The sequence below is a fragment of the Clarias gariepinus genome, chromosome 8, assembly GCF_024256425.1.
Source record: "Clarias gariepinus isolate MV-2021 ecotype Netherlands chromosome 8, CGAR_prim_01v2, whole genome shotgun sequence".
Taxonomy (NCBI): Eukaryota; Metazoa; Chordata; class Actinopteri; order Siluriformes; family Clariidae; genus Clarias; species Clarias gariepinus.
In genome coordinates this window covers 21,723,572-21,747,436 of record NC_071107.1, presented here as the reverse complement: position 1 = coordinate 21,747,436, position 23,865 = coordinate 21,723,572, and the positions used below count along the sequence as shown (strand labels likewise).

At 36.3% G+C, this 23,865-nt stretch overlaps 1 protein-coding gene across 4 annotated transcripts; it reads right to left on the bottom strand.

Annotated features, from left to right (window-relative positions):
• Positions 1–8,093: 8,093 nt before the first annotated feature.
• Positions 8,094–23,391, bottom strand: ap5s1 (adaptor related protein complex 5 subunit sigma 1). 4 transcript variants are annotated; one of them, XM_053502829.1, is made up of 5 exons: positions 23,247–23,391; positions 22,922–23,104; positions 20,759–21,050; positions 17,154–17,311; positions 8,094–9,138 (listed from the first exon to the last, which is right to left on the bottom strand). In XM_053502829.1, exons 2-4 carry the CDS (start codon positions 23,089–23,091, stop codon positions 17,183–17,185), a joined length of 591 nt encoding a protein of 196 aa, XP_053358804.1. In that variant the 5' UTR covers positions 23,092–23,104; positions 23,247–23,391; the 3' UTR covers positions 8,094–9,138; positions 17,154–17,182. The 4 variants fall into 4 exon arrangements, with proteins under 4 accessions (XP_053358804.1, XP_053358805.1, XP_053358803.1 ...); XM_053502830.1 differs by lacking the exon at positions 8,094–9,138 and adding an exon at positions 13,053–14,097; XM_053502828.1 differs by lacking the exon at positions 8,094–9,138 and having other exon boundaries at positions 16,818–17,311.
• Positions 23,392–23,865: the final 474 nt, after the last annotated feature.

The following is a 23,865-nucleotide window of genomic DNA, read 5'->3' as shown; positions in this document are numbered from 1 at the left end:
GGACTAAATTAATTACGCCTGCAATACTGTATTAAAGAGAAAATTTTACTTTCTTGTTAGATAGATACAGATATCACTAACCAATTTTGCTGTGTTTAGCAAAGAGACTATATTATATTATAAAAGGCTAAACGTACTTAAGTAAAGCAACAAAACACATTTATTCAATGTTTTATTTAGCTCTTTGCATAGAAACACATTTTGGGCTAAAAGTTTAATCAGTTTAATACAGAGTCCATTAGATAGCTCATCTAGCTCACTCAGTTAATTAATGTACATGTTTTTGCAGGTTGGATGCTAAGTGAGAAATGCTAATATAGCCACAGGTTTTGGGTCGCATAATTTGCAGATCATTATCACTCTGTTTCCTTTGAAGCATTTAAACCTCAATATACCTGATAGCTTAGTGATGCTCATCTGTTTCCTTTGTCTTAGTCATTACTGCAGATTAAACAAGTGGCACTTGAAATGTAGATGTTTAGTAAGTAGCTGCTTTATTTTGATGTAATCTTTTTTATTATTATTAAAATGTGCAGATATTGTTTTTTAATTGACTTACATTCCTCAATTGTAATTTTCTTTCTCTCTGTAATTTATTACTTAAAACTTATTGATATAACTTTTTAAATTACTGATTTAATTTTGCTTTTAAAAATTACAGTTAACTATGTACTGTAGAGTCCCAAGAGTACATGTTCTTTATTAAATTTCACCCCTGGTTATCAGCAACTAAAAAATTCAGTACAGTTTTATTAAGCAATCAGGAATGCAAGTTTACACTACCTGTGAATTATTTTGCACTTACACCGGATCCCATACAAGCTAACAATTTAGCAGACCCAATTAGCATAACCAATTTTTTTAAATGGGAGGAAAACAGAGAACCCATAAGCCAATACAAACACAGAGAGAACTGGAAAGTAACCCAATCTATTGAGGAACCCTATATATATAAATTATATATATAATTTTGGTACATTGTATTACACTGTACACCATTATGGACATGTGATTTGTCATTTAAAAATAGTTTTCTGTATAAAAAAGTCTTAAAGTGTTCAACCCGACCCTGTAAGAAACTTCCACTATTTACATAAGAACACTTTAGCACAATATTAAAACCTGTATGGGTAGTGCTGGATGGTGAACTTTGTGGAAGAAATGTGGTCAGAAAAAAAATCATGAATGGAGGTCACTTAAACACTTGGTGAAGTTGAATGGTTAAAATAGCTATGTTTAATAATAAAAGTAAGAGTATTTCCATACACACTCACACACACACATACACACAATATTTGATTAGAAGTCATTTAATATTTAATAGTGAGAGTCATCAAAAAAATGGCTTGAATTTGCTAGAAGGCATAAAGATTGGACTTTGGAGCAATGGAAAAAGATCATGTTTTCAGACATATTTAGATTGACTCTATTCCAGAGTGATGGACACATCAAGGTAAAAAGAGAAACAACAAAGTGATGCATCCATCATGCATAGCGCCCACTGTACAAGCCGCTGGAGGAAGTGTTATGATCTGTGGGTGCTTGAGTTGGTCAAGGCTCAGAATTGTTATGTGGCAATAAAATGTGGTCAGCTGATGAAATGAATGTACTAAATGACTAGGGTATCACATAAATGGAGTTTTTCGTACTTAATGAAACGGGCATATTCCAGAAGTCAAACCATAAAATAGTGGTTCTGGGATGAACTGGAAGTTACATTTTACACATGAACTGAAAGTTACATTATGTGGTGAAATCAAAGGTAAAGGCCATTTACCTTTGGCATTGTAATTGAATGAAATCTTAGACTGCGTGACACCTTTTTTGGCCCGGCAGTGGAGTATTCACTGCCTGATTTGTCTGAATGAATGTGGTCGGACACTTACCTTACCTCATATATAATTATATAGACTTACATATTGCTTCATAATACCTCTACAATTGCTCATTTTCTTCTCCAAATAAGAAAAAACAGAAGCAGCTAATAACACTAAGTGGATTTTAATAAGGTCTCAAGGTCTCAGGATGAGAAACATATGAGACAAAACAGGGACTTAATTGAGACTGACATGAGAATTACAATTTTGTCTCCCAAGTTATGGAAGAGCAAGCTTTGAGCAGTAAAATGTTCCTCTGGCTAGGCCTTAGTAATATTACAGCACTGCCTAGTCTGTGCAAGATCACTGTAATCATTATTGCCTGAATCAGTATTGCCATGGAAACACTACATTTCATTTAAGCATTGACCAGCAATACTACTTTTCACAGCTGGCAAAGACACAGTTTAATTGTTTACATAGTAACACTGCCAACAGTTTTATTGCATGCACATAAGTCCACTCCGCAGTTTATTTAGGTCACTTAGATTTGTTCAACTTTTTTCTGTTAGCAGTGAGATAGTTGCATACAATTTGTTAGGCAGTGCCAGCAATAATGGTTTAAAATTACTGTTTGGAAACTACTATTATGTTTTAACTGTTAACGGTTTCCATGTGGTTATACAACTACCAAGTTGCTCAGAAAGTATGTACCTTATGGCAGGGGTAGCTTGATGGTTAAGGCATTAGACTGCAGTTTAGAAGTTCCCAGGTTCAAAACCTGACCAAAAACTTGACCAGCAAGTTTCCAGCCCTGGAGCAAGGCCCTCAACTGCTTAGATGTATAATGAGTCACTCTGGATAAGGGCATCTGCTAAAGGAAATAGTTGTGGAAACAGGTACAATTATGATTTTAACATCAATAGCTCTGTGGTTTATTTTTATAGCATGTGTCTTCAATCACAGCTTGTCATGTGAAGGTGTTCTTAAACCCTATAAGATGTAAAATCTTGTGTAATGGCAGATACAGTTTATATTGAGAAATAATGCAATATGCATCTTTATTTCACATTTAGCGAAATGAGTGACAACATTGTGTGTCTAAATGTAATACACAACAGTTTAATTAAATGTTAAGCATTTAAGTGCTGTTGTGCTAAATATCAGCATGGCTGTAATGCAGCTGTATGCACGAGGGTGTAGCAAAAGAACAACTTCATTAAGCAATTAATAAGAAGACAAAGAGTTGTTTAAGATGACATAACATTATTAGTTGTGTTTTATTGGTGAACGTGTTTTTATGATTAGATTTTCAATGTATAACATATCGTATTACAAATAGTAAAACCTCCCAGTCATGCCCTATAGCACCACTTGTGGAAAGCCTCTTGTCCAAAAAGATAACCTGGTGAATTGTTGTATAATTAAAAATGTAATTTTCATTGTTAAAAATTTATTCAGACAGATGCTTGAAAATCTTAAAAATTCTTGAATTCTTAAGTTAAACTTATGGTTTATATCAAATGATTCTATTACTGTACATGTTGTGCATGCATGCCTTTGCAAGTAGGTTCTTTTGGGAAAGACTTAGATGCAAGATTTGAAAGGAAAGTTAGGACTTTTTCCTGCTATTTAGTCTGGCAGAAGTTAGTAAGAACCTCAGTATTCCATACATTCACTTTGTTTTTCATGTGAGTGTCTCATCAACAAAACGCACCCTATTTGATGTAGTGTAGTCAGCAGAAACCGGATTACCTAAAAGACAATAGTGTAAAGTGTTGATTCACTTACATGTTTAATGTTTGTTGGGTTGCTCGTTTGTTTATGAATGACCATGTGTTCAGTAAAATAGAAAGAGAATATTTAAAAGGGTTTCAGCAGTCTTTCCTCTGCACCAGTGATCTCAGAGCTTTGATGTTGACACATAGGCTGAGTAAGGAGAGTGCAGCTGTTAAAAATAGAAGCCTTATACAGCCACAGTCCTTTGAGGGACAGTGGATTTCTAAGGAAGATAAGCAGAAGTTTGAGTCCCTGTTAATCATACACCTCTGACAAAAGCTTGCAATCTTAAAAAATCCCTACACAGCATCACCTTACAGTTATATTGATGTGTTTGCTGTACTGTATGTTCTGCATTGGGATTCAGGCAGAGAAAGCATCGAGTGTGAGTCTGCTGTTGGGCCCAATTATGAAGGACTTGTATTATTTTCAATTAGCTCTGAGTTAATGGCATTAGGCTTAATGATGATTAGCACAAATGAGAGTAGGGCATTAGAGGCTAAGTGAGTACTGGCCTGAGGAGAGTGAGTGTGACTAGCAAAGAGTGAGACAAAGAGAAAAATGGATTGCAATTCAGTTGACAGCTGTCTTGCTGCCTGGTGTAGCGTTCCATTTTGTAGTGCTGTGATCACTGTATTTCATCTCTTTCAAACTATCTGAAGAGAGTGTCTGATGGGTTATTTCAGATAGCCATTTGCACTGTGTATGTGATTTTGTGTTTTGAGCTAGTATACCTTTAAAAACATTTGGGAACAGTTGGTAATGGTAACTGGGACACAAAAGATGACAGATGAGGTACACACAAGCACCACTGCAGCCTAAACATTTCTTACTGAACCACTTTTCCCACCTATTCGACCTTCTGTATGGCCCCATCTCTCTCTGCCTCTTCCTGTGTCTGCCTCCATTCTGTTGGCATCTGATCATGTCCTTGACATCAGTCACCATAAGTCACAATCAAACCACCATGCTGATGATGCGTAGATCAGCAAAGGACCCTGGGTAAGGACCTATCCATCAATCTGTCTATCCAGCAAAAAAACTCACAGCAAAAGGATATGCAGCATGCTTTCCTAAAAGCATTTTCCTTTTTTAAAAACAAGGTGTTGTACCGACAGAGGCTGACAGATAATAATTTGTCATTTTGATCAACAACTAGCATTTGTTTTAAGGAGAACAGATAATAGCATTAAAGCAGGTAAAACAGGTACTGTGTTACTGTCTGTTTCACATGTTCTCTTGAGTCCATGTGCGTTCCCTCTAGGTTTTATGCTTCCTTAGATCTAAAGGAATGTGTAAATCCACTGTGCCCAGTGTTCCCATGGTGGGCTAAAAATAATAAAATGGTTACAACATATAAAAAAAATTATAGCAATATCAATATAATTATATTTCTGCCCCATCAATCCAGAAATCTCTTATACAGTCACTGCTTTTATAATTAGGCAGTACAACATTAAAAAGATGAATGATTTCATTTCATGGATTAAATGTATGCCCATGTCATGTACATTAACCATGCTCATAAATTTGTTCCAAAGTTTGGGAACACCAGGCTTTTCAATAAATTATGGTTTTACATGTCCATACTTAAGGCCTAAATGTTGTCCCTCGATTCAAATCAGTTACGGTCTGGTTGTTGGTTCATAACCATTGACCCACTGACTATTTAAATATATTTTATATTTTTCTTTTTCAGAGCTAAAATGTTAATGTAATCAGGTTACTTAAAGAATTTTTTTAATAGTTTCCCATTCCAGGCATGTCTCTTTCAGGACCCAACAGAGGTTTGTCATGCTGGTTGGACACTTTTCCATCCATTTTAAATTGACTGCCTGTGCAGCTCAATTTGGTTAGGAAAGCTCAAGTAGGACTGAACACACCGTTCCATTACAGACAGTACTACCTCCTTCCTTTCCAAATATTTCTTTCACAGTCTGGGGTCACAGAGATCCAAGCATACTTGAAAAATAGCATAAAAAAGGGTGTCACTGAAATTTTGATGGATATGTTATGTTTATGTCATTTCTTCTTTTTGCACAACCAGATTGCCAGAGAGTGAACAGAGGAGGCGAGATACAAACACTGCCAAATTACAGTATACGTTCCAAGGGCATAGGACAAATTTTGACAAACATGGAAATGGGGAACCCACATTAAATAATAACCACTCTCTAATTCACCATTACATCAACCCTGATGATAGGACACCAGTTTAATGGTTCTTTCATTACATTTGCATCAATCTCTACTGAAGCACATTACTCTTTGAGAAAAGCACAGATGTAACATGCTTTCATGCCTTTCAATGGAGTTCTTTTAGTCAGCATTCAGATGGGTAAGAAAAATGTAGTTCCATCAGAACAGAGCTTTCTTTTAACCAATACTGTTTGTTATTAAGTGCTGGTGCGCCAAAACACATTAACAATATACATAGACCAAAAGTTTTGCATAAAACGTAATTATTAATGATTCCTACCCCTAACAAACCTGCCAAGATCCTTTTATCAGGTGATATACTATGCTGGTCTATGCGATGTCCTATAGAATTAGCTGAGAGTCAGATACAGGGCCAGCTTTACCTTTTTGGTTGAATAGGATCATCAATCAAACTCTGAAATGTTTACTATAATAGCCCCTTAAATTGGCTTAAGTTTTAGAAGATGAGACTCACTATCAACTTATCTCGTTTTAAAAATCGGTTGAAAAAGTAGATATCAGATTAAGAAAATAGCAATTTAAGGTGCATTAGTGAAATGTTGCTCCACTACAAATTATATTAATTTGGCTGTTCTATATTAACTTACACATAATTCTGAAAGCGAGTTAAAGATAGAAACATTCGCTATAGCTTTATACACCAATCAGTCATTAAGACATTAACAATGATTATTAATTATATACCAGAAAACTGGGACAGGATCATGGGCACTCAAGGCTCACTGATGCCTTTATCGGGATCAAAAACCATCCCTTCTGGTCTGATCCACAGAAGAGCCAATGCAGCAAGAAATAAAAAAAAAAAAGTAATTCCTTGGCAGAATAAAAAGGCACCAAAACACCCAGAGCACCACAGCCTGCCGGGCATGGAGCTCAGCAGGTGAAGAAATGAAGACTGCCGATCCAGCCTTCAAACTCCCCAGATCCCAATCCAATCAAGCACCAGTGGGATGCACCAAACAAACATGACCGATACAAGCAAAATCACCCAATACAATAGACCCTCTACAGGTTATCTTTTTAGATATTACAGGAAGAGACTCAGTACTGACTTCTCTTTTGCTAAACTTTCTCTAGATGAGCAGTCACAGTGACTTTGTATGAGATATGGCAAGGCTGTGCAGGGAAACCATAGTGCAGAAGCCCTTTTATAACAGCAATAACCTAATGTTTCATAATTAAACTAAACACAACACAGTGGAGTCTACAGAGGCATGAACACTAACACCTGCTTTTAGAAGCAAATGGTATATTTGAATAACCCACCATCTGCTATGTCTCCAGTCCGTTCACACTAGCTAATTAATGACCATTTAGACACAGCAACATCATTATTTTCTTCTGCTTCAGCTACTGTTACCTCTCTCTTCCTTGGAAGATGACTAAGGAGAAAGCTTGTGAGTTCAATTTTATAACATAGATGATAAACATATCAGTCACAAATTAGGTAGCAAAGTTAAAAAACAGATTGTTAGTTAGCGGATGCATATTTGATTTACCGCTCACAATTTATTGATTTGTTTATTCCTTTAGGAACCATGTTAACCTCATGAGCATGATGGATCCAGAATGTATCCAGAAGACACACTAGTCAAAAGGCTCTATGAATGAATGAATGAATAATCGTACATCTTGAATGGGACAGTCCACAGAAGATTATCATTTACACCTTTATAGCAGTTTTAGCATTGTAATTCATGGCATTTAGTGTTAGCATGTAAACATATAAGCTCGGGTAAACATTATGTAAATGTAGCTCTATTAATAATGCTTCGAATGCGTATGTTATAGTCATGAAAGGAAGGATGAGCTATTACATACTGAGGTACTGCACACTTGAGCGGTAATGTGTGGTCAAGTCTGAAATTAAAATGTGCTTGGAGCTAATGAAGAGCTCTCCAGACAGCAGCTGTATTTTATTGCCCTCCCTTAGCTCAGACTATCTGCTATGTCTAATACATCTTCAGAGCAACCATTGTACAACTATAAATCAATTAGCAACCTTTAACATTAATTATAGTTCATGAAGGAAAAGATGTGTGAATCCTGTAGCTGTTTAATAATGCCCTGAGCAATCTAACAATCTAACAAACTCTCACTGTGAAGCATATTTAAATGGTCTGCAAATGCAGTTCCTTAATACAGCATATGTAGAGTGGGTTATTTTCATCAACAAAAACTGTCACATTTCTCAGTGTCTAGGAAAAGAACAGAAATCTTGTTTACTAGAAACTTACTTGTAATTGAAGTCAAGAGGCATTTGTTGGATGCCAGCAAGAAACATTTAATATGATATCATGATTTCTAAAACTAAACATTACAATCAGTAATACAATGAAAACGATTGCAGTTAATTAAGCTTTCAGAACAATTTTGTTGTTTTCATACATATTTCATACACGTCAAAACAAGCAAACTGATGAACCATACCCGTGTTTGTGTGTATTTGTAACACACACACATGCTATAGATGTGGTAGATAATGATTAGGTTAAAAAGTGTCTGATATGAAACCCTAATATGCAACAAAAAATTGCACTATTGTACAATGCATTATGGTATTTGCTTTCTTTGTTGTGAATCCAAATGTGAAAAAAGACACAATTATACAATTATACTATAATGCAGACTCCTCTCATTATGAGTTATACGTCATATAGAAACCAAATACCACATTTCCGTTCAGATTATGCAATGTAGCAAAGTGAAGAGCAAAAATAGTATAAATGCCACAGCTCAGGCTTCTTTACATAAGAGCTCTGGCCACTCCATAGAGTAAATAAGTGCAGAGAAGTCCTCTCTGTCTTCCAAGTGTTGTAATGTTATGAGAAAATAGAGAGAGAGAGAGAGAGATCTACTCTATAGAAAAATGCACATATTGTGGTGTTAGTTAAACTACAGGCCACTCGTAGAAATAATCTGAAAGTAATTCCATATAGAATTTTTCTTGCTTCCTCCCCTTTTTATTTCCTGTACAGACACCAGGACTACACAGATGGCCTTGTGTCACCCGTCAACAACAAAATCAATCAGAATAATGTGACATTACTCACATACAAACACACACATCCAATCCATTGCTGCAGTGAACCATCTGTGAGCCAGAGTCTAATTTATGTATTCAGAGATACACATCTCTCTCTCTCTCTCTCTCTCTCAGACATACACACACACACAAACGTACACATGCACACACAGAGTGTTCTTTCTCCACCTTACTGAGCCGTAAATGGGCTGGGAGGAAGAGCTGAGTCCTCTATCTTCATCTGAACAAAATTCTCAGTCCATTGACCAACATTTCTCTCTCTCTCCCTCTATCTCCCTAGATGGAAGAAGACACAGTGATGAATAACCAGTATGTCTATCCTCTTTTCTGAAGCCATTTGGAGCTAGAAAAATAAAGGGTTGTGAGACAAGAACATAACTCAGAGCACACATGTACTGGAGCAGAGATCTCCATGACCCTGACCTCACAATGAAAGTAAGCATAAAACTCATAAGTGCTCTACAGAATACCAATCAAAACACAATTCAATACTTTCAGATCATTACAGACATCCAGACAAGACAAAGTGAATAGATTTCTTTAAATAAAAAAAAAAAGAAAAATCATTCTACATCATAAAAACAGATAGAAACAACAAGGCCAATACAAATGTAAAAAAAATTAGCCCACCTAAAAAAAATTATATATATATTATATATATGGGGTCACTTGCCAATTTCTTTGTTTTTGTTTACCAATTTATTTTCTAAATTCTACAACAATACTGAGGATTACAAAACTATAAAATAACACATATGGAATTAGGTAATTACGTAACAACAAGAAAAACAACAGTTAGTTGTTATTTTAAGACACAGAGGTCAGCCTTTCTGTAATAGTTCTTGCAAGAACAGTATTGTCAAGTGCATTTGCAAAATCCGTCCAGCACCATAATGAAACTGGCTCTCATGAAGGCCATCCCAGAAGGGCGAGACCAAAACCTACCTCTGCTGCAGACGAGAAGTTCATTTAGAGTTATCAGCCTGAAAAATGACCAATTAACAGCATTTTAGATTAGAGGCGTTATGAAGCCTTTACAGAGCATAAGTAGCAGACACATCTCACCATTAACTGTTCAAAGGAGATTAATGCATTTTTTGGATGCCATCAGCATTCCTTCACAATGTAGAAAGAAATAAAAATCAGGAACGATCATGGAGTTAGAAAGTGACCCCAAACTTTTGAATGGTAGTGTGTGTACATGTATGTATGTATGTATATATATATATATATATATATATATATATATATATATATATATATATATATATATATATATATATATATATATATATAAACACTCAGCAAAAAAAGAAACTTCCCTTTTTCAGGACTGTGTATTTCAACAATAATGTTGTAAAAATCCAAATAACTTTACAGATCTTCATTGTAAAGGGTTTAAACAATGTTTTATGGTGTTGACTCTTTTAGTGTTCATACAAATATTTCCACATTAAGTTTACTGAAAGTAAAAACAGTTGAAAGTCAGAGGACGTTTCTTTTTTTGCTAAGTATATATATATGTATGTATGTTTGTGTATTATGTGTATTATATATATATATATATATATATATATATATATATATATATTCTCTTGAGTGAAAGATATGGCATTCAACATGCATGAATAATTATAATCAAGATTAACTGTGTGTGCCATACCATACGTTCTTTAATAGCCCAAATGTAATAATATGAATATAACTAATGGCTTGCTATTCTGCTTAAGTCAGACAAAACCTAGAACACCAGTATAATTTATTACACAGATTAAACATTACAGTAATACATTTCATACCATATTTGCTGGGTCATGCTTGATGTAAGGGAATTACCATGTGTATGGGGTGGTATATAAGTATGACCAAATAATCCAGTATAAACTGAATAAAAGTTTTTAACCCAAAGCCTACAGAATGGTCTCATGTCAGAGTTTATTGGTTCTTGCTGAAGCGTGTACCCACTGCCTGCCTATAGATCTACATAGATCTCAAACTCTCAAATCACAAACATATTGTCTTACATGAAAGAGCTGTCTTGTCACTTGTGCGTGGGCATGTTTTTGCTTTTTGAATTCATTGGGAATACACTTGCTCATCAATGCGTCATCTTATCAGCCAATCACGTGGAAACAGCACCATGCATAAAAGCATGAACATCCAAGTCAAGAGCTTGTATGGTTTCAGAAAAGCATCCCAGAAACCAGAGTCCATCAAACCTTGAGGTGAATGGACTACAACAGCACTTCAGAAAACCATATCAGGTTCCACTCATGTCAGCTAAGAACAGGAATCTGAGTACATCATGTTCAGAGACTCACAGAAACTGAACAATTAAATACTTGAAAAATACCAGCCAATTAATATATAGTATCAGATAAAAATATGGACACACATGTGGATTTATTTTCCACATTCTAGAACAATACTAGATTTTTTCAGAACTACGAAATAACACATATGGCATTAGATAATTATGTACCAACAACAGTCAGATGTTATTTTAAAACACGAAGGTCTGCTGTTCTGGAATAGTTCTTAGCAAGAACAGTATTGTTAAGTGCATTGGCAAAACCTAATAAACACCGTGATGAAACTGACTTTTATGAAGCCCATCTAAAAAAAGCATGGCCATAAACTACCTCTGGTACATTTCAGGTACCAGAGCATTATTAGAGTATGGGTCACATTCTGTGAAATAGGACATTATGTGATTTGGATGCTGTGTGAACACTGTTTTATATACTTAACAAAGCTATGTGGGATACTGTAGTGTAACATTCTGTTTCACTTTCACATCAATGCTTCTATTTCTCTAGCACTGGTTTGGGGTAATAGGGAGCCATGAAAACAGTAAATTTTACTCCGAAAATCTTAACACTCCAAAGAAGAACACAAATTTTGTGAACAAGTTACATAAGATACACACACACTTTGTGGGAAGCTGTTGAGTTTGTTACAGCAGGATATGTCTGCTATGTCTTATTTTCCATTGGGATTTCTGATATGCCATAACCTTAGGGGTACACAGATGTGCATGCAGTCAAACAATGCATGAATTCCTGTTATACTGCACACACCTTCTCCCTTGACACGGTGCTTTCATCAACTACTTAAGTGAAAAAAAAATTGGTAGAGAAGGTTGTTGCTGCATTGTAAATTAACGTTTTTGTATTGTTTATAGGGTGTACTTTTTAAATAGGATTCAATCATTTTAGAGCTGAGACTTGGTTTGAAATTGTAGTACATAAGCGATAGCAGTCTGGCATTGTCAGGTATAGCACGTAGCTACAACCGCATGAGACTACATCCCTAGTGGGGCGAGTTTAATTGTCACACTGACTGACTGAGGACATCAGCTGAGTTTCAGCCCAGCAGCAGTACCCCACACACACTGAAACACAAAATGGGAAGTAAACTACACAGGCAAAAGAAAGCATAAGAATAAGGAGAATGGAGTAGGATACAATTACCATAACCCTGTCTTAAAATAAAATGTTTTAACCCCCTGTTATTGCTTACATTCCAACGGAGACCTAGGCATCCACAGGTATAAAAATGGCTGCTAAACATCCTATTACTCCAGTCCTCAGATACATAAAGCAAAGTCAAATGGAACTGTGAAACCACCAAACACATGCCACAGTTTATTTACACACCTTTGTGTTTTTCAGATTATATTTTTCTTTCAAACTCCACACCTTTATGGCTGCATGCTTATTTGCAAAATAACAAGTGTGAACATCTGCCAGCATAAGGGGAAAAAACAAAACAAAACCAGACATATACAATCGAATCAAGCAGCGTTGTGAGTATGTCATAAGTATGACCTTCTATGTTTTCTTTCTTGATGTTTTCATTTACTTCACAGTGATTTAAACAGAGCATGAATGACCAGTCGTCTGAAACATAAGAACGTTATGCCATGTTTAAGCACTTGCTTAAAACGGATCTATGTTCTTCGTTGAGTCATCAGTAAGGTAGTACAGAAAAGCCAATTTTTTTAATAAATAATTATAAAACTTATTATTTATTATTATCTTATTAAATAAAAAATTATAATACTTATTAATAATAAGTATTTTCTGTTAATTACAATTGAAAATACTGTATTTACTATATCAAAAGAACTTGAACCTTCCTGGACATTCTCATCTGTCTCATCATCTCACTTTAAGTGAGCTTTGTGGTAAAATGCAAGATGATGAGCAGTTTCTTAAATACTCCATACCAACCTATTTGGTAGCAACAACCATACAATGATTAGAGGCACTGAGACCACATTTGTGTCACGTTTTGATGTTTAAATGAACCCCTTGAACTGTGTCTGAATGAGCTTATAGATGAATGAGCAGGTGTACATACATGTTCCTAATTATTTGGACAGTAAGTGCATGTGTAGTTCTCCATTAAACACGCAATATTTTTTACATTCTTCTAAATGAAAAGAGCTTGAGACAGTGAATTACATTTATAGACAAGCATTATGTTTGTTTTTTAAAGATGGCATGATGGTGCCAATTGGTAAAACTAACTCCAAAGAGAAAAGACTTTGGGAAAATGACGTTGTATTCCATGTTATTTGCCTTGCAACACACTAAGTTATTTTGGACACTGACACTTTTTTCAGCTGAAAAATATGATTACCCTGCCAGTATTCAGTATGAATGCATACTTGCTTGTGTGATGTGGCTTAATTATACATTTGGTGTTTGTATAATAATTATAGAAAGCCTATTTTAAAAGGTATCAGAGTAGTAATTTGAGTCGTGATTAAAGCTAGCAGTGGGGCTGATAAGGACCTGAATCATCATTTGCTGATAAACTAACAGGGATTTTATTGTAGCTTTGGCTGCACTGGGACAGTTTAGAAACTGCAGTGTGTGTACTAACAATACCAAACCACACAATGAAATTAGAATGTTGACATCGGTGGGCCTTCATAATTGAAGATTTTATTCTTGAACTTTTGTCCAGTTAAAATAAAAACTAGCAGTTCAACTCAGTTTGAACTCAAACAAACAGATCTTGTGTTCCTGAGCTAGGCTGATCTGCAGTTGAGGGCAGTAGAAAGATCAGAAAGCAGAGGTATTTTATATCCTTTTCTTTTGCTTGGTCCATGCATGTTGCAGAAAGCTACATTGGTTTAGCTGTCCTGTGAAGCCCTTAGTGCTTTCCGCTGATAAGAACGGAAAGAGAAAGCATTCAAAGCCACCCACAGTCACCACGAAGACACTAAAGGAGACAAATGCAATTTAATTTAAACTCAAATTAATTTCAATATTTGATGTCCAGCTTTAGACCCAAACTGACAGTTCAAACCTCACACTAACAACAACTAGAATTTTTGATGTTTATTGGTTCTGAGGTGTATGGTGTTTTCTCATTAGAGAGGACAGTTAAGGTACAACAGAAAAAGAGTTTAAATGGTGTGTTTAAGTGTAATCTTAGACAAATGAGAAATGGGCAAACAGAGGGACATATGGCAGCTATAGCAGAGAACCCAGTAAATAATAACATTTATATCAATAAAATACGTTTTACTGTATATGCCTAACGAAATATAAAATAATACCATACTGAAATAGAAAATAAGATCCCATTAAAAACCAATATAAATGTAATTACTTTGAGCTGAGCATTTATTATACTCTAGGGGAAATATAGTCCCAATCTAGCATCATTAGGAGGATGAACAACAGATTTCACAGTTGACTCAGATATAACATTTCTATGATTTCTGAAATTATTGTTCGTGGTTTACTATCCAGCAGCATTTTAAAATTAGTTTCTCTACAGTAAAGAATTGTATACCAATGGTGCCCTTAATCAAGTGGTTTGTCGTGATAAAATGATTTTGCCTCTGGAGTTTTGGAAGGAAACTTCCTTAAACATTAAAGAATGGTAATATGACCTTGGTTGTATTTTGAACACATTTATGCAAATTTCTTTGCATGTAAGGCAGAAACACAGCACTAGTAAGACACATATAATCATCAAGCTGAAAAGGACAAAGAGGTGGATAGTGGACATTCAGCAACAGCAGCAGTTTTACAAACAGCTCATAGTCAATGTAGATAACATGCAAAGACCTAAAGTTAAACCTACCCCTCTTAGAAAATTACACAAGACAATTTCATAATATAGGTTGTGCTGCACTTTCCCCTGTTAATTTCATGGCTGCAAGTGCATGTGTTTAGATAGAAAGCTGTGTCCCAAACAGCATCCTTCTAAGTAGCATGCCTAAAAATTAAAAAGATTGTGAAAAAAAAATGTGGTCCAATGTTTAAGACTTGTGAGCGCTCAGTATTATAGATGCATTATGAAAAAAAAAATTCATATGTGTATGTGTGTGCACATCAATGTGTTTGTCACAGTTACTAAGTAGTAGATGAATGAGTGAAACTAAACAAAAAAATATATATTTATATTATCTGGACTGGTGGTTGCATCAGGTGATATCCCTCACCTGATATAACCAGGCCTGAAATACAAAATTACGAAGAAACTCACAAGCACCTTACTAAACTCCATGAGCTCTCTAGCTAAACAACTTGTGAACTGATTGATGATACAAATTCCACAACAGAAATAAATCAACTGATTATCATACACTATCGTAACATCAAAATAAATTAAAGAAAAAATAAATGTCTTACACTGTTAACCAAAAAATATAAACAAGTGAACCAGTCCTCAATTTTTTTCCATTATAGTATAATATATGATATACTCATTCTCCCTTCTTTTTGGTAGCCTTTTACACAATACTACTTTCATGCTTAGACCTGAAGCATAATGACCGTTGATGTTTCTAAACTTGGTAACCACAGTATAACAAAAAAATTTTAGCTACCTGACCATAACCCCATTTGTGCTTTTCGAACATTCTATTTTAAATTTAGTCCCCCTTTACTCCTATAATAACTGCCACTCTTCTAGCAAGGCACTAGATCTTCACTAGATTTTGGAGCGTGACTCTGGGGATTTGTTCCCATTCAATAACAAGAGCATGAGTAAATCCAGGAACTGATGTTGAACGAGATGGCCTGGGGTGCTGTCAGCACTTTAGTTCATCCCAAACGTGTTCAGTGAGGTTAAGGACAGGTCTGGACACCCCAAGTTTGGACCCTCTAGATCCAGTCAAGTGAAGACAAAATGAAAGAATACAAAGACATTCACCCAATTATGTGTAACAACAGTTTGGGGAAGACCCACATATGGTACGACAGTCAAACATTTAAAGATGAAATTTAGGATTTATGAGTATAAATTTCACACCAGTTCCAATCTGACATGGGATTATCAGAACAACTCACAGCGGCCATGGAAAACCGCCAATTATAAATTATTACTAGTTTCAAGAAGCAAATTATTTACATTTAATAAGCTCACATTTAAATAAAACTTGTTTATCGTAGCTTTAACTAACCCCGACATAAAAAGTTCCTAACACAGCTGTGAAATCTGTTTTTGGTTAATAATGTTTTGCCATATTTTGAGTTTTTTCTTCATAAAAAAAAATTATTAAATAATAATGCTAAAAAAGTATATTGCTAAAGTTCTGAAGGTACAGAAGAAATTAAATAAACTCAACCAAGTTAAATGTTGAACAGACTTGCCTTTTTTACACATATTTAAGGAAAGACTCTATAATCATTAGGTATCATCATTAAGTCATGCACTAGTTGCTTATCCTTTTAATATTTTTAATAAACTTCACCAAGCAACAATTAAAACTTCACCACATCATCAGCAGATCATACCAATTAGCACTCTGTTCACACATCACTGCTGTTTTGTTTTAGCATTTCAGATGAGAACGTGACAGTGAAGTAGGTTGTCAGTCATTGTCAAGAATTTCACAGACATCTTCAATACCGTAAATGTGGAGGTCCAACACTGCCCCCTAATGGAACAGGATGTAAGGAGATTTGGACTGATACAAACAGAACGATCGTCATTATCACGTTTATTATATTTAGATCTAATATTTCCTCATTGTTTTATACAAAGTGTTAAATCACAGGTGTGTTGTAAGGAACTATATAAGATCGAGACAGTTGCATGTAACACACATACAGAACCAGTTGACTCAGATATGAAATTGCTACACTCATTAACATGCTCTCCTTGATATCACGGTTAATTCGTATACATATAGAATTAAACAGGTAATCACTATTGGGAGAGTATTCATGTATGCAATCACTTAGGAATGTGTGGTCCCCATTACATGTACAACTTTCAATCACTTTCTTTTGTCTTTAAACTGAAATTAAGTGCTTCACCTGATACTTTCAGCACATATCCAGGTGTTTTATTTGCCAATGTAGCTGGATAGCTCTTTGTCCATGATATGTGCAAAGCGATGGTTAAGGAAGAGTAGCTGTCCATGGGGAAGAAGTCGGTGAAGCATTGCATCCACTCGATCACTTTTTAACACCACCTAAGAATAAAGCATTTGTCCGACAGACAGACAGACTCAATAAATAAATAAATAAATAAAAGTTCATTTACATATTCACTATATAAAACTCGTATATATAGCCCCTTATACAGTGGAGCCTTGGATTGCGAGTAACTTGGTCTGCGACTATTTTGCAACATGAGCAAACATTTATTTTTATTTTTTTTTAGATTTTCTCCCTAATTTAGTCTTGTCCAATTCCTCCCCGTCACTAGGGGGCTCCCACATTAAGGCTACTACTATCACTCAGTCGGGAGTGCCGAAGACTATCATGTGTTTCCTCCGAACCATGTGACGCCAGCCAACCGCATCTTTTCAAACTGCTCGCTTGCGCACCGTTGGGGGCAGCGTAACACACTAGGAGGACAGCGCTATCCGCTCCTTGCGTGAGCTCACAGACGCCCCTGATTGTCTGTAGAGCCGCGATTAATGTGGGAGCACCAAGTACCTCTCATCCCCCCCTCTGAGAGAGCTCGGCCAATCAGCTTTCTCCCGACCTCCGGCTGTAAGAGGTTACAGCATCACCCAGGAATCGAACCAGCAATCTCCAGGTGAGCAAACGTTTTTAACTTAAAAAACCTTGTGCGGTCTTGATATACGAACAGTACGCATGCGCTTTGTCTCCCGAACGTCACGTGATCCCAACCAAGCCAAAGGTTCTCACTCGTATAGTCATCTGTGTGCACGTGTATTATTTACTATAACATTGTCCAAGTGTAGTCATTGTTCTTTAGCTATGCAACGGTATGCAACAACGGCCCTCGTGAAGAAAAACTTAAAAAAAGGCTATAGCAGTGTGGGAGAGGAATCTGTTTTACAACAATGCAACCTCACATTTCCACGAAATCCTCGAGAGAGAGGTTTCTTGTTAAAGACGTTTTCTGACAGAGCAGTAATTCTGTTAGTGTATGTGGTATGTGTGTGTGTGTGTTTGTGCGTGCACGCTTGTGTGAATCTCTCTCTTTTGAGGATTTCACGGAAATGTGACATTGTATTATCATGTGTGTGTGTGTGTGTGTGTGTGTGTGTGTGTGTGTGTGTGTGTGTGTGTGTGTGTGTAAGAAAGTCATCCTACACAGTAGCCACCCTGCTCCTGCTTCTTCTCTCGTCTAACACCATTTATGATTCTTTTTAATGGTAAGGTGCAGGTTAATTTGTTTGTAGTGCAGATTTGCTGTATTAATTATTTTTATATTAATATTTTTGGGCTGTGAAACTGTTCGAAGTTTCCATTATTCCTTATGGGGAAATTCGCTTTTATATATGATTTAATATACAAGCAGGCTTCTGGAATGAATTATGTTCGCAATCCAAGGTTTAACTGTATAACGCTCTTATAGTTCGAGATATAACAAAGATCAGACTAGTTAATAAAAGTATGTTAAAATGTCAAAAAACAGTTGGTGTATACTAGTAGAAGAACTGTTGAAAAATGATAGCACTAAGGAAAAAGTTTTACAGCTCTAGTTTGAATTAGGAAAGGTACTTTTTACATGTGGTCCTCCTATTTTTAAGAAACCAAAGGTAATTGGACAAATTGGCCAGGAGTATACTATTCCCTCACTATTTTACTTACAAGCAAGCAGCTAAAAGATTGAGAATTGATTTCAAGTGTGCCATTTGCCTGTTTTGTCTCAATATGAAAAAAACAGCCATCAGTGTTAAAAAAGCAAGTCATCTTATGGCTAAAATCAAACTAGACCAATCAGAGAGACAACAGAATCAAGTGTTGCCAAATCAAATATTTGGTACAGTCTTAAATAAAAGAATGCACCAAAAGGCCGGAAGGGATCATGAAAGACAATCATGGTAAATTATAGTGCTGTGTGATCTAATCAATTGTACAATTTCACCAAACTATTTGATTCGATTAATTAATTAGAATAGTCCTTTATTCAGAATTAAATTGATGAATTCCTTAAACAGTTTCCAAGTTTTTGCAAAAAATATAAACCACTTACATCTTTCACAAAAATTAAATTTCCTTTGTGAGTTCATGGGCGGTTGTAGGAGCAGATGAATAATAGGAAACATAAGATGATAGCTTTGTATTTGAAATTATATTTAAGTAATTAACAACATAAGTTACACAGCACACTTTAATGTTTATTAAAGGCTTTGTAGAAGTTTTTAATACTTCCTAAATCCATAAAAAATATAGCTGCTATTAATAAGTCATACAGTAAACTTTAGGGCTATTCAATTGAATCAACAGTCTAGCCATGATTTACAGCTCTAGGAGATGCCATACTGTAATAATTAGTTCTCTGATGAGAAAAAAAAGCCCAAATTAAGAAGATTAAGGAGATATGGTTTCTGCAGGAAAGTTAATAATGAGAAAGAGAGACCATCACCAAAGTTTACCACAAGATGTAAACCACTGGTAAGCCCACAAAAACGGCTATAACAGATTTAAAGTATGCAAAAAAAAATCTTAAAAAGCCAGTACAGTTCTGGAGCAACACCCTAAGGAGGGACAAGAAAAAAAGCTTGTACTAGAATTATGGGAAGGGGGATGTATTCTCATTGGATGATTCCTCACAGTACAGATGTACAGTGACTGGTACACCTTTAAAAGCAACCCTTCTGTGGTTTAAAAATAAAAAACCTGTAATGTTCTGCAATGGCCAAGTCAGCACCACAGCTGAATCTGATGGAGTAGGCATTTCACTTGCCGAAGGCACAACTGAGGGCAAAATGCCTAAAAACGAGCAACAACGGAAGACCTGACAGGGAAAGGCCTGACAGGGAATCACCAGGCTGGTAATGTCTGTGGGTTTCAGACTTTAGGCAGTCACTGACCCCAAGGAATTTGGAATTTCCAACTTTAAACAATAATTTTTAATGACGTTAATTTGTCCACTTACATTTGTCCCCCGAAGAAGTTGAGGGCTTGCATATGTAAAGTGTTCAATCCGAACTCTGAATAGAATTTACTTTGAATTCTGCTACAATAACTTTGTCAATGTCCAAATATTTGAGTGAGTGTATCATAGCCTAGTGGATGATCTGAAAGGAATGATAGTAAAAAGAGCCTTATAATAATTGATAAGGTAGGTCATGAAGGCATAAAGTTGGGCTCAGGTAACCTCTATTTGTGTGTGTGTGTGCGTGTGTGCGCGTGTGTGTGCGTGCGTGCGTGGATATGACAAAACTGCCCACTGAAATTAATACAGTGTGGTACAGCAAACATGGAAGTAGACCGTTAGCCTCAATGGCTCATGCAGCAATAACTCTCTAATCTAATTGGCTTTAAGCTTGTGTATATATAATTTACACTGCATAATTAAAGTGCTAAATTAAATATCTTATATCTCAGAATGAAGTAGAATAGGACATGATGGTCATATCAATAAGTGATATCACTCTTGCTTGTCCATTAAAATTCACAAGAAAGTATTATCACATTTTATCACATTCACACACCTCACTACCAGGTCCAAGCAGACGTAGTTCCTCCAGACAGTGGCGTGCCAGGTTCCGCAGAGTTCCCTCAGCAAGCAACAGGTTCTCATGTGGCTGACACACCAGGGTGAAGGCCAGAGCGTGAATTCCAAGCCACAGAGCAACACAACTTCCTGCAAATGGCTCCCTGTTTGCTAAGGACAATACACCAGATTCAGCCTCACTCAAAGCTGTGGCCTCTTCCCCAAGCCCTGCCTCCACTAACACTCTGCCTGACACCTCCCGGCTTGCAGACACAGCACTGCGCACTTGCCTAAGAGAGAGATGGAGAGAGAAACTGTCACTGGATTCCAGCATTGTACTGCTATCAAAACTTACCATCACCAAATGAAATATTCGTCTCTTGCAGCGTTTTAAAGTTTAGATAAAATATACTTGCCTATAAGAGCCAGAACAATGTCTTTTTCTTGAACATTCGTATTTTTATATTGGCTTTGTAAGATTTAAGTTCTTTTAAATTTGTGAATATGATAGGGATAGAGGAAAGAAACTAAAAAAAACCTGAAGGAAACCCACGTGGACAAGGATATCATATAAAACCCAGAAAGACAGTCTCAGTATCGAACACAGGACCCTGAAACTGTGAGGCTACCTACATCATGCTGCACAGACAGCATATAGTTTAATTTTTTTAAATAAAAAATTATATAATTTAGCATTTTGATGTTCAATATAAATGACAATTAATTTAAATAAGTTCCACCACACTTCTTAAATGTCTGTGTTACTGATATCAGTCTCCATCAGAGTGTTATTATCTTCTCCCCTTAATAAATCCGTTGACAGCAGCTTTGCCACTAATGATGCTTAAATTACCTTTTGAGCATTCTGTATAAACTATTCCACAGAAGGCCAAAGTAGCTGATAATTGTCTTACAATGTGTGTGTGGGATGGGCCTAAGTAAAAAAACACATTTGTTCAGTGCTTAGCGGACTGCCCTTTTAGGACATTGCATTTAGCACATGCACACTTAAGCCATAATCATGTTTCTAGCATTGCTACATAAACTGTATTCTTGTCTAAAAAAAAAAAAACATTTAAACAAGTATTTCCCAATAGTAGACCTTGAAAGTGTTAGTGCAACCCAGACAGCTATTGTGTAAACAGTAGCGCAACTCCTGTGACAAGTCAAGTACAGTCAAGGTTTTTAAAAATGGAATACAGTATTATTCACCACGACAACTCAAAGTACTGTATTGTGATGAAATTTTTTTTATTCTGTGTGGTTGGCTTTCAAAGTCATTATAGTTATCTTTGTACTGTGGGAGGAAACCAAAGAACCTGGAGGAAACCCACCATGCAATCTCCACATACACATACCAGAGGCGGGAATCAAACCCTCGACACTGGAAGTGCAAGGCCACAGTGATCTCCACCAGCATCAGGGAATAACATTTCCATAAAGGCATGTACTTGGTCAGCAACAATGTTTAGGTAGTGGTATGTGTCAAAGTAAAATTCACATGAATGGCAGAACCCAAGGTTTTCTGGCAGAACATCACACAAAGCTTCACACTACCTCTGCCGGCTTGCATTCTTCCCATGGTGCATTCTGGTGCCATCTCTTCAATACCTGTGGTTGTCCACATGATGTAAATAAAAAAATGATTTTATCAAAACAGGTCTCCTAACATTGCTACCAGTTTTGATGCTCATGTGCCCTTTGTAGACACTTTTGGCAATGGACAGGGGTCCGCATGGGCACTCTGACTGGTCTGTAGCTACACGGCTCCATGTGAAATCAACAGCAATGCACTGTGTATTCTGACAGGGTTTTTTTTGCACCTCCATGGTCTGGGTTTGATTCCTGCCTTGAGGCTGTGTGCATGGAGATTGCATGTTCTCCCCATGCTTGATGGGTTTCCTCGTGGTACTTCGGTTTACTAACACAGTCCAAAGACATGCTTTAGACTAAGTGCCATTCACAAATTGCCTGTAGTGTGTGAATGTCGACCGGAGGTCCTATAACGGTAATCATCACGGTCCGTAGTTGGACTACAGAGCTTCCTAGATGGATAGATGGATGGAATGAGGTTGCACTGAAACAGAGTATAAGAAGTCTCTGCCAATAGTTTAGACTATGAGAGAGTAACATTGATTACTTATGGGATAGAGAGTGTTACCTGGCTACGAGGCAGAGAGCCTCCTTTTGGGCCAGTCGCTGCTGCTCGGCGGTTGGGTGGAGCAGTGTGACCTCCTCCGGTCCGAACAGGTGAGAGTACAGGATCCGGCTCTCACCGGCAGAGAGCGCGCTCACCGGACACACGGTATGGATAAGAAAGCAGACCACCATGACTTCTTTATAACTAGAACAGGATTTGCAGATTTGCCAATATAAATGTGGTATTTTGAGCAATTATAGCGTGCCATCTATCTTAAACAATGTTAAATAACAACATTAAAAGCACTTTAAAAAATAATAATTATATTACAGATATATATATTTACCCAGCACCGTAGCGAATGTACCTTACTACTTCTTCTTCATTTCTATTACAATACACTATTAAAAGTGGCAGAAAAAAAGACACTTCTTATTGTGAAAAAAAAATCTAGTAAATGAAACCTGTGTGGTACCTCCACCATTAAACAAAAAAACACTTCCGGGTTTAGTCACATGATCGAGGACAGGACTCGGCCTGTACCTAATGTTAGCACTAGGTGGCAGAAGAGTTCAGCAACAACAAAGGGACAGATGTCGAGGCTAAAGGCTATTTTCTTGGTAATTTTCTTATTTTCGGAAATCAGTAAATATTAAATTCATAATTATTAATTTAATTTAACACCAAGTCAAATGAACGGCGCAAGGCAGTAGCAGCTCACTGTCTGTGTGGAGTTTGCTCACCTCAGGCTTATTCCAATTGAAGACCGGTATACTAAGAGCAGTTACAAAAACCTCCATCTCTGACATAATCAACAGAACATTATTTAAACAAAAACTGGCTTTAGTACTGTACAAGATCTGAAGCATATTCACCCAAAATACACAGAAAAATCCATTTACTACAGCAGTGTAGCAAAATGTAATCTGATTCTATATGCCATATTAATTAATATGCTATTATTA

Coding starts and splice junctions, on each gene's coding strand:
- ap5s1 (XM_053502829.1), bottom strand. CDS start 23,091: ATGGTGGTCTGCTTTCTTATCCATACCGTGTGTCCGGTGAGCGCGCTC. Junction 21,051..22,921: donor GCTCTCTGCCTCGTAGCCAG/GTAACACTCTCT, acceptor TCTCTCTCTTAG/GCAAGTGCGCAGTGCTGTGT. Junction 17,312..20,758: donor TGCTTGGACCTGGTAGTGAG/GTGTGTGAATGT, acceptor CTTTATTCTTAG/GTGGTGTTAAAAAGTGATCG.